General features: G+C 34.4%; 1 protein-coding gene across 1 annotated transcript; it reads right to left on the bottom strand.

The window, feature by feature from the left end:
• Nucleotides 1-1,482: 1,482 nt before the first annotated feature.
• Nucleotides 1,483-2,583, bottom strand: HTR1F (5-hydroxytryptamine receptor 1F). The gene has a single exon (XM_045851827.1). The coding sequence runs from the start codon at nt 2,581-2,583 to the stop codon at nt 1,483-1,485; it is 1,101 nt and encodes a 366-aa protein (XP_045707783.1).
• Nucleotides 2,584-12,164: the final 9,581 nt, after the last annotated feature.

Raw genomic sequence — 12,164 nt, 5'->3', positions numbered from 1 at the left:
AGAGTCAGCCACAATAATGGCTAATTTCTCTTTCAATCTCTTCTTTTTCTTCTGTTTCAAATAGTTGCCAAACTCACTGATGTTTCATGAACATGCCCTACCAAATACTTGCAGGATACACTCTGAACTCCTGGTGCTTCTGCCACCCGGAGTATGCTCTTCCATTTCTCTTATGCAAAAGTTGTTTATTTATTAACATTTGAGATATATTTTTATGAAATTTTCCTGATTTTTCTCAATGAGAAGTGATAATTTTTAAATTTGAACCTTTATAATTATGTAAACATCTTCCATGCCAGGTTTAGTTTCTTTCTTTTCTATTATAGTGCTAATTTTTGGTCCCACCTTTTAGATTGTAAACATAATAAGAGAATAAACTTTATTTGATTGTTTCTTGTATCTTCTATGCAGCACATCTCAATACCTTAATGTAAAATAAGAACTCTGTAAATTTTGTTAGATTGAGAGTAATGTGTAGAGACATAAAAATGTAATATACTTTAATCACCCCATGAAGAAGAAGGAATGTTTAGACTATACATAATGGTGCAGCTTAAAAAAAATATATTGTTTTTCAAATGATCTTGGTTGACGGTAGGCCTTCCAAAAGGTGGTCTGTGATCTTTTCTGTTGTTTTCAAATCCATATATATATCCATATATATATAAATACAGAAGAGAAAATTATGAAATTGCTTTGGCTCACTGAACTAGTGGAATGACTAATTGGGACATATATACATATATATATATAATTATTGTTTTATATATACACATATGTTTATTGTAATAATGAGTCTTTTTTATATACATTTCTACTGCTTGGAAAACGAGTATTGTTTTGAAGTCAATGGAAAGCTGTGTTTCTATTAGGTTCTCTCTGACAAAAGGGAATGAATGTTTAAATGGAAGGTGTGGAGCTGCTGCAGTACAATGCATCGTGAACATTTTAGTTAGCAACTGAGCTTATTACCATAAACAGAAATGAAATTTATTTTACATTCCCAAAAAGACATTAGAAGTATAATAACTATGGTGGGTACCCTAGGGTATTTTACTTAGTGCCTAAAATTTGATTCCTAAATAAATACCTCTCCTGACCTCCCCAGCTTCTCCTTTGAGTTATTGCTACTAGGGTAAAGCTTTGATTTCAAATGTTAGTAACAGATAATTAGGGAAATATTCTTCTAGGAATTAATATTAAACAAAAAGAATATGTTAAATGTGTACAAATTCAGTATCTAAATTATTTTATGGTACCTAACTCATTTTATGATTACTCTTTACTACCTAAATACAAAGACATATTTAATCTCTGACTTTTATATTTCTTCCAGTGATACTAAGCAAGAGTCCTTGTTAGCTCTTTTGCCCCTTCCCTATTGCTAAAATGATAAGTTTAAATGTGTTAACATTTAGCATTCATTTAGCTACTTCACTTCAAAAAAACAAAATCCAACCTTTAATAATAAACCTTTTTAAACTAACATCGGCATCGCACAAGTTTTTGGAATGCTCTCTTGAAATCTTCATTAAAGATCGTATAAATCAGTGGATTTATAAGGGAATTGAGATATCCAAGCCATGTCAAAAAATTTGACATTTCTTCAGAAATTTTACACTTTTCACAGACATTAACAACCAATTCTTTTACAAAAAAAGGAAGCCAACATATTACGAATGCACCCAAAATTAATCCTAGGGTAGTGGCTGCTTTGCGTTCTCTTGTGCCTGAGACCTTTTGCCTTCTCCAAGATTTCTCATGTTTGAATTGAGACCTGGGACTTTTCACTGTGCTATGAGTTCTATCAAAGTCTGTTGATGGGTCAGATAAAGACTTTTCTAGCATGTAGCGGGTGGACACCAGTCTAGTGCTTTTCTCACCACTCTCCAAAAGAACTTGACCATTCGGTTCCTCCTTGACAATCCTACTTGCTTGTCTCTTGTGGTATAATGTCTTTGCTGCTTTATATATTTTGTAGTAGAGGATCAAAATCAATGCCAACGGGATGTAGAAAGCTCCAAATGTTGAGTAAATAGTGGAAACAATGTGGTCGTGTTTGATGATGCACTCATCATCTCGACTTGTTCCTTGGTGCCTCCAGAATAGAGGGGGCATAGAGATAAAAATAGATATAATCCAAACTACTGTAATCATAATGCCAGTATTCTTGGGAGTCCTTTTCCTGGCATATTCGACAGCATCTGTTATTGCTCGATACCGATCCAAAGCTATAGCAGAGAGATGCAGAATGGAGCAAGTGCAGCATGTAATGTCAATGCTCAGCCAAATGTCACAGACCACTTGCCCCATAATCCAGCTCTCTCTCACAATATACACAATGCTGAAAGGCATCACCAGAATAGCTACAAGAAAATCTGTAACTGCCAGAGAGCAAATTAAATAGTTGGCTGGGTGGTGCAGCTTCCGGGTCACAATAATTGCAGTGATCACAAGGGAGTTGATGGTTGTTGTCATCAGCGCCAGGCTGGAAAGAGTGAGGGACACCAGAATCTTGGATGCCATTCTGTTTACTAGTTCTTCTGAGGTCCAATTTTGATCAGATGAATTTAAGAAATCCATTTTTTTTGTTTTAAAAGATAAATATAGCTGAAGAATGGATACCTGTAACAAAGGAGAAAAGCAGTTCAGAGAAGGCTTTGTAAGCCAGTGAAAGAAAGACAAATACCATATGATTTCACTCATATGTAGAGTCTAGTGAATAAAATGAACTAACAAACATGATAGAGACAGGCTCATAGAGAGAGACCAAGCTGCCAGCTCTAGGGGTGAGGGGTGGAGGGATGGAGCAAAAAAAGGAAAAAAAAAAATCTCACAGACTTGGACACCAGTGTGATGATTGTGGGGCTTGGGGTTGGGGGCATGGGGGAGTGGAGGTAGAAGAGGGTATAAGGGAGGTGGATGGTAGTGAAAAAATACAAGTTTTAAAAAGACTTTTCTCTTCAGAATAATCTTTAAAAGTGTATACGTATATTTTCCCAAGATATTCTAAGGATTAAAACATGAGTTGAGATAGTAGATTTTCTTTTATTTTTAATTTAAGAAACCAGTTAGAACAGTAACAAACAATAACTTTGAAGACATTTCTTAAAATGCAGCTCAAATAAAACAATTTTATGAGTAAATTAAACTATTAGTAAAATTTCTACCATATAAAATCTAATTAAAAAACTATATTAATCTTAGCTATGATTTTCTCTTTGCAGCAGAAAAAGTTTAAAAGCATGTGTCATTAATATTTATTTATGTGTTATATAAGAAAATATTACTTTAAAGTCAGTATATAAAGTCATAAGCAATTTTATAGTAAATTCAAAGTTACATTGAGAACATTATGATTGAGTTTATGAAGACTGAAGGAACTTTTAATGTATTTTATGTCATGATATAAAGGTCATAAAAAGGAAAATAAACAAAATAAAATATTTTTAGTATCTCTTAGCATTCCATTATTGTTTTATAAAATTATGAAAATATCAGAATGTTTACTAGTCTTTGTGGATAGAAGTAGTTCATTTAGTTTAAAATAAAATAAAATTAGTTACAGTCAAATAAATGGACAATGCTGCCCATTATTATAATAACCCATTAAACAAGGTGAACTTGGCTGTAAGAAGAGCTCATAATAGCACACAGCCTGAAATGGCAATTATTCTTTCTGCAAGTCACTGTTATAACAATCATGTAACCTTACTTTTGAAAGAAGACCCTGAACATGCCTTCTGATTTTTGCTTTGGTCTATGCTGTTACGTAATTACAAGTCAAATAAGAGTAATCTGAGTATAATTGTTTTTATAAAATAATTTTTTACATCTACCCTTCTCTCTTTCCTTAATAATTCTTTAGCAGCTGCCTGTGTCTTAGGAAGAGACAGAAAGAAGATGGAAATGTGATACTTTATTCTTAGTTATAAGTAATAGTAATTGCATTTCCATATTCCTTAAATAATTTTTACTTTAAATGGTTATGTTTCATTTGTTGGAACTAATAGAACAATAAATTAAAATACTTGATATTTTTATATCAAGTGCTTCTTATGAAGTGTGTGTATATTTTAAATCATCACAGTGCAGCATATTTAATATTCTGTTTAACTGGTTTACCACTACTAAATTTAATTTTTATTTTCTCGTATTCATTGAAGGTTGGTTCTGATGGCTTGCTCCTAAGCAAATTGAGTGGCAGAAGAAATCAGAATACCTGTTACTCAGAAAATATGTATCTGCTGTGTGTATCTACATTATATCAGCACTTACCTATTTTTAAAGGGCAAGTAGGAAAATTCCAGGTTTCCACTGTGTTCAGCCTGTTATGAGAGTTATGCCATCTGACCATATTTCTTAAATCAGTACTGGAACATAGTTCCATTGGCACCATCAGAACTGTCATGAGAATCCCTGTTTTGTGCCTTCACTGTCAGTGAGCCTCACGGCGTTTCTCTATCTTCCTTGGAAACAACCCTGAGGTGGGGCAGGGGGTCAATGATCAATGATGAAATGCTTATTCCAAAGCCATTTAGACATCTTAGAAGCATAGCAGATGAATTAAGTTCTAACTTCCTTTCAAAATTACCCTCATTCTCCCATCATAACATTTGTACTACTTATCCTGTAAAGGGGCTAAATATTTTCTTAATTGGTTAATTCTTTTGCAACAGTATTTAGTGTTATGAGAATTCATTTAAAAGTGCTGCCATTTTCCATTTTATGAGCAAAAATAACTTTCCACTTTAATTTGCCTGATAAACAGTTTTGGCACAAGAGCCTCTTTAAGAGATAATCCTCGAATTACATTTTGAATAGAATATTGAAAAAGAGAAACTAAAAATAGTTTCTATGTGTGTTTCCATAGTAAAAAGTAATTCTGTGGGGAAATGGACCAGCTTATAATAAGAAAGTGAATTACTTGATAATTCAACTGATTTCTCAAAGCACAAGACTGTAGCATTCAAATTAGGCTCATTGAAATGGTACTTATACTAATGAAAAATATCAAAACGTCATAAATTCTATTGTAGTTTATAAGAAATCTTCTTATTAAGTTTAGAAAATTAATCTTCTGATAGAAAATAAAGAAAATAGGAAAACAATTTGGTTTCTTCATCTTTTTGTCTTATTTTCCTTGCCACTTATAAATAGAATTTCAATAAAACATATATCATTATTAATTCTAACATAGCCTTTAATTAGATTTGTTCAGATTCTTTCACATCTAAAGTTCCCACTGTGAGTCCTCATGGTGCTAGGGACCACCTCTGCGTTACTGAACATAGACTATGGCGTACAAATTTCTCCTACTGTTAGAACATAGACAACATTCTGTATTTTGAATGTCTTTACTGGGTAATAGTTAGGATTACTCTAAGTAGAGCCTGTAGTCCCATGAATTATATGTAGCCTTTTTGATAATAACACAGACAGAAAAACTTCCCAGCATTTAATTCCTGACTTATATAAGTTAAAAAAGTCTAATTTTGATTTATATTCAGTTGTATGTTTATCTTAATGTCCAATTATATTATTCCCATTTATGTTATACTATAAACTCCTAGTTTTATTTACTTTAGATTTGAAAAATGGGGAGGGGGTCATACACCAATAGCTTTAATAATAGCATTGTAAAAAGCCAAAAAGGTAACATTCAATTCTACTGAGACCTGATGAGAAACTACAAAATTGACTGCTCCAATTAGAATAATAAAAATACTTGTCTTTTCTGAGTGGTTACTTCTCCAGGTACTATGTTAACTGCTTTACTAACCCACTCAACTGTCCTTGCTAATCTGCAAGGCAGGAATGGTTATTTTTTCCCATTCCATAGACAAGAAAACCAAAGTATAGAAATTTAATGAACTTTTCCACAATAATGCTATAACTGACTGTTGGAACAAACCCATGCACTTAATCATCATTTTATTGTCTGTGAGAGATTTGTTACTTTACTTAACAAACTCTGTTGTAGTATTGAGGCCGATAAAGGTTTTTCTTTGTTGTTGTTGTTCTGTAAAATAAAGATTATGTTACAGAGTAAGAAGTGTTCAAATGGAGGCAGGTATCCAACAGAATGAACTGTTTATTTCTTTCTGGGAATGTTTAAGATAATGACCAGGTCTAAGTGTGTAAACTGATGTGCAAATTATAAAAGTAGGAATGTGTTCATAATGTTTTTAAATTTCTTATTCTGCTTTTCCAATTCTGAGATGTCCCTCTGTTCTTATTGTATTGCCTTGCTCTTATTTATTTCTTTAAGAACTATTTATTGAGTGCTATTTATATGCTGATTAATTGTCCAGGTATAAAAAATACCCCTGCAAAAACAACCAACCAACCAAACAAACATATTCCTAAACAAAACAACAAAATAACACATTGTTCTCATCTTTAATATACTAGCATGTTTATAAAACAGCTAGCCATACTTATAATACAGTCATACAATGCAATAAGGGCATTATAGAGGTATGTATAAAGTGTTTTAGAACTACTGGTGAGGGAGAATTAATCATACCATGGTGAAACAGTGAAAGCCTTTCCAGGTAGAGGAAGGTATGAGCAAAAGCAGAAACATAAAAAGGCAGGATGCATTCAGGCATAGGAAGTAAGTAGTCTGATATGGGTACTGCAAAGACACATCAGCCCCAGGGTTGGAGGAGAAAAATGAAAGTTATGATAACTAGAAGGACATGCTATAATAAGGATACTAGATTTTCTTTGCCAGGCAATAAAAAGCCATTGAAATGTTTAAGAAGGCCAGTGAGAGGATAGGATCTGTGCTTTGGCAGAGTGAGTTGTGCAGGTAGATTGATTAGGTTTGAAGGGAGTGGTGCCAGTGCTCTAGGGAGAAAACATAAACAAAAAGGTTACAGAAAACTCTTAAATATGTAGCTGAAATCAGAACCTGAGAAAGTCATTGGAATAAAACTGATCTAGGTTTTTTATCATCCAACAATACTCTAAAATTAGAGATTCTAAACCGGAGGAAAAGATATGGAATTGATACAGATTAAATTAGGAATTGGGATTCAGGCTGGGGTCAAAGGCCAGGGAAGAAGTTGGTGATGATGCTGGGTCAATGGCAGATTCAGAAAGGAGCAGATCAGAGAGGGCAGTTCAATGAGGAAACAGGCCAAGATTTGAGGTCTTGATGAAGTTAAGGAGCAGGTGTAATGTAGGCTCAGGTAATGTATGAGGATGAAAAAGAAAGGAAAGAAAGAAAGAGAGTAAGAGAAAGAAAAGAAAGAAAGAAAGAAAGAAAGAAAGAGAAAAAGAAAGAAAGAAAGAAAGAAAGAAAGAAAGAAAGAAAGAAAGAAAGAAAGAAAGAAAGAAAGAAAGAAAGAAAGAAAGAAAGAAAGAAAGAAAGAAAGAAAGAAAGAAAGAAAGAAAGAAAGAAATACATTGCAGTTACATTCAGAGCCTGGGATTGCAGTTTCAAATTTAAGAAGTGATTTGAGGACTGGGGTAGGAAAACAGTAATAATTGCTCTAACTCCTTCAGCCCAGTAAAGACTTGCTTACAGAGAGCAATGCGGGTCTCAAACACTTTACAACACTTCTAAAATCAAGGACATTGCTCATATTTTTCAGGTATGTGTATAATTTTTTTTTTATTTTGCTATCACTATCTGTTGGATATAATCTTTGTCTCTTGAACTCTGGTTCTTGATATACCCTACCAAGATTTGTCAACTCAACTGCCTTTTCGGCTTTGGATACCCATTTTCTGCCTGTCACATCTTGCTTCAACTCTGGCTCTATTCAATTTAGGTGATGTGTCTGATTCCCACATGTCTGACCTAGTCTCATTCCACCCTTTGGATTATCATCCCCTTAGACTTCCCACTGGCTGCAATAATTCCTATTTCTCTCATGCTCAAAATACATTCACATTCTCTCCTGGATGCCCCAAACTCATCCAATCATGGCACAATCTCAGAGTCCATAATCTTGGGTTTTGCATGAGATCAAAAATCAGGTGAGGCTCTAGGAGGCTGCAGTATCTCTTGATTCAGAGGTCTGTGAGGTAAAAAAAGTTATCTGTTGCCCACTTCCCAACATAAAGTGATTAGTCAGGGACAGGATAATTGTAATAGATATCTCCACTCAAAAAGATGAGGAGAATAGAGGCACGTATTGGCCCCTGATCTGAAATTTACCCAGACAAACTCCAGAGTGCTGTACTTGGAGAGTTAGAAATGCACCTTCATAAGAGACTCACTTTTGCTCTCTAATTTGGTTGCCTAATCCACTGGATTCTGTGACTCTGGAAACCTCTCTCAACTTTGCTCTCAGAAAGGTCATGTATTTTCTATGAGAAATAGTCTGGATTTACAGATAAGTAGACTTCTCAGCCTGCTTTTTGCCTATAGAAGCTGATTTTATTTTGAACTGTCTCTTTCCTTTTTGATCCCAATTAGTATAATTATCATGAAAACTTTGTATTTCCCTGTGAATCTGATTGGAAATCACAACATGCCTCAAAATGCCACATGCCCCATTTTTTAAGACAGACTTCTGTCTACTTTGCACAGAATATTAGGGCTGTGGGATGATACTGTTAAGATTCTTATAAGCCCTTTTGTCTAGCTGATAGGCTCTAATAGGCACTCTCCTAAACCTTTTTGAAGTTTTAATAAAGAACTTTCATACTCTTAATTTGTGCTTTACCCTAAGGCCATGTTTGCTCTGAGAATCTTTGCTGCCTCCCCAGATAGGTGATGAGATATAGTTTTGTATTCCTGTTCAGCAAATCTTATATATTTCTTCTAAATTATGCTTGCAAACTTTAATCCTTTTCTTTCCACACCTTAACATACACAGCTAAAAAAAACCCCAAAACACCAGTCAATTGACACTTTAAACATTATGCCTGGAAATCCTCTTTGCCAGATCCACAAGTACATCGTTTATCTTATCTTTTATGTTACAGGAGACACCATTCTTACAAATTGTTTTGCTACCACAAAACATAGGCTGCCCTCTTTCAGTCAAGATAGTTTCATCACTTCCTTTCCAGGCACCATGAAAAGTTGCCTCACTAACAGTCCCCTCACTATTTTTTTCAGTCTTCCCCTGCCACCTGGTTTTAAAGCCAAGGCCTGAGCTGACAAGGATGAACTGTGTTGGATTATTTGTTGTCAATTTGGCATCACTAATGAGCTCCAATCCTTGCAATGTAAAGTGGCTATAGGGAACTATGTTTTGATAATGAGGGGAATTCCTACAAGGTTTGGGAGGCAGAAGAGGACAGTTAATGATCCTCTGAATGTGGCTGCAGCTAGATGCATGGGCAGATGTTGACAGGAACTTGTCTGCTTTTGCAAAATTTCTCAGATAATTTTGAGAACTACAACAGTTTCCAAGGAAGACTTTGAGAACTGTCCACTTTGGGACTTTAGGCTGAGATGTTTCAGTGTCTGCTTCTTCAACCTTAGGCAGCAATTGGATTTTGACTTGAAATTAAATTTAGACTTTCCTGACCTTCCTTTCCTAGTTTTTGCAACATTAATGTGAACTCCAATATCTTCATTAAATCCCTTATTCCAGGAATATTTTGGGTGACTCTGCTACCCTGACTAATCCTAGACTGATACAAAGAGACATGTTGCTAAGTGGCAATTAGAAATTAATAACTGCCCTGGCTGGCGTAGCTCAGTGGATTGAGTGGGGGCTGCGAACCAAAGAGTCGCAGGTTCCGATTCCCAGTCAGGGTACATGCCTGGGTTTCAGGCCACGACCACCGGCAACCGCACATTGATGTTTCTCTCTCTCTCTTTCTCTCTCTCCCTCCCTTCCCTCTCTAAAAATAAATAAATAAAATCTTAAAAAAAGAGAAATTAATAACCAAAGCACCTTTAACCAAATCTTAAAAATATTAAGCAAAATTTTCATTAAAATCATTAATGAAAGAGCCATTAGCTTAATAAAATCTTGAAAATTTTTAGAAAGAAGAGAACATGTTGAGTGAAGTTTTATACACTCACATGTCATTGCTTGACTTATTCTGATAATTGTTTTCAAGAGACATCTACATAGTAATCTGATACAATTGGGAAAATAATTGATTTCAACAATGAAAATCTTGGGGAAAACTGCAATGCATTTGATGAACACTGTGAAACTAGTTATAGAAGCACCTGCTGTGGCAAAGGAAGCAAATACACATGCAGAGTCTCAGTCTGCCATACTATTTCCTTTGACTCTGGCTGAAACCTGAAGAAGGAGGAAGCTTAGTATTGGTGTAGGCAGAGGAGGGATGGGAGACATATAAGGAATGGGTTGTGAAGGCAGTAAGCAATGATGTTTATGACATTGAGATTTCAGTTTATTAAGAGACTATCAAGCATTGTGAATGAAATCCTGAAACGGTAGAGTTGATCAGAGCCTTAGTTGAAACCTGTCTTCCCGATTTACTAGTTTTGGCTTGGGAAAGTCATTTCAACTTTCAAAGACTCAGCTTCATTATCTGTAAAGTGAAAATAATAATAAAACCTTATAATGTGCTGTTATATAATGCATTAATCCCTTAGGTACCTGGTACCTAATAAACTTAGTATTTATAATTGTCCTCTGTAGTATGGAACTAGCAACCTCTAACTTTAGAATTATCATAAGCATTAATAATTAAATGTGTCTAGCAGCATAAAAAAGCATTGCTTTTATTTTTACACAGCCAAAATTCTATAATACCACCATCGTCTGATTTTCAAGTTCTCTAATTCCTGTGTAAGAAGGTGGTGGTGGGAGGAAACAACATGCAATTACCATGAATGAGGACATACATATTCTCTCAATATTTGACTTATAATGGAAAATGGGGAAGATGTTAACAAGTTAGAGATGGAAATTTTGAAAAAATATTTTCATGATCTTTGCTAACATCCCTTCTCTTTCAGTGTTCAGTAAGACAAGTAATTCACTCCATAGTGACATTAGATATAATAATGTTGTAATGTCTTATGTAAATAATCATCACCAGGAACTAGATGAAATCTGGAAAAATTCTGTACCCTTACTGGAAAATTACTTAAAAAATGAGATTTATCTCTATGCCAGAAGTAAAAAATATTTTTCAAAAGTTCTTTCTAAGGGATAAAAATAGATATTACATGAAAAATGGAAACAAACAAACAAAAGCTAGGGTAGCAATACTTATACCACACAAAATAGACTTTAAAGCAAAGCTTATAACAAGAGACAAAGAAGAACCCAGCAATTCTATGTCTGGATATTTATCCAAAAAGACCTAAAACATAATTCAAAAAGACATATGCATCCATATGTTCATTGCAGTATTACTTATAATAGCTAAGATGTAGAAGACACCTAAGTGTCCATCAATAGATAAATGGATAAAAAAGTAGTATACATATAAAATGGAATATTACTCAGCCATAAAATGAATGAAATTTTGCCATCTGCAGCAACATGGGTGGACCTAGAGGGTATTACACTAAGTGAAATGAGTCACACAGAGAAAGACAAATACCATATGATTTCACTTATGTGTGGAATTTAAAAGACAAAATAAATGAACAAATAAATCTGAAACCAACTCATAGATACAGAGAACATTTTAATGGTTGCCAGAAGGGAGGGCTGTTGACAGCATATGTGTAAAAAGGGAAGAGATAGCCCTGGCTGGTGTGGTTCAGTGCATTGAGCACAGGCCTGTGACCCAAAGGGTTGCTGGTTTGATTCCCAGTCAGGGCACATGCCTGGGTTTCAGGCCATGTTCCCATTAGGGGGCTTGCGAGAAGCAACCCCACATTGATGTTTTCACTCCCTCTCTTCCTCCCTTCGCCTCTCTAAAAATAAATAAATAAAATCTTAAAATGGAGGAAGAGATAAAGAAGTACAAAGTGGTAGTTACAAAATAGTCATGGGGATTTAAAGTATAGCACAGGGAGTATAATCAATAATATTGTAATAACTATGTATGGTATCAGATGGGTACTAGATTTATCAGCATGATCATTTAATAAGTTATATAAATGTTTAATTACTATGTTGTACACCAGAAACTAATACAATATTGTATGTCAATGGTAATCAAAAGATAAGAAATAACCAAAAAATTATTTCTAAAGTTAGTATTGACAATATGAGAACTATCTTAATCTACACACTTAATTTTTTATTCTTTTA

Source organism: Phyllostomus hastatus, unplaced genomic scaffold, assembly GCF_019186645.2.
Source record: "Phyllostomus hastatus isolate PE091 unplaced genomic scaffold, TTU_PhHast_1.1 phas_contig_86, whole genome shotgun sequence".
Taxonomy (NCBI): Eukaryota; Metazoa; Chordata; class Mammalia; order Chiroptera; family Phyllostomidae; genus Phyllostomus; species Phyllostomus hastatus.
The sequence above is the reverse complement of the archived record's forward strand: the minus strand, read 5'-3'. Positions and strand labels throughout refer to the sequence as shown.

What these genes read in the sequence shown, in the direction of transcription:
- HTR1F (XM_045851827.1), bottom strand. Translation starts at nt 2,583, where the DNA reads ATGGATTTCTTAAATTCATCTGATCAAAATTGGACCTCAGAAGAACTA.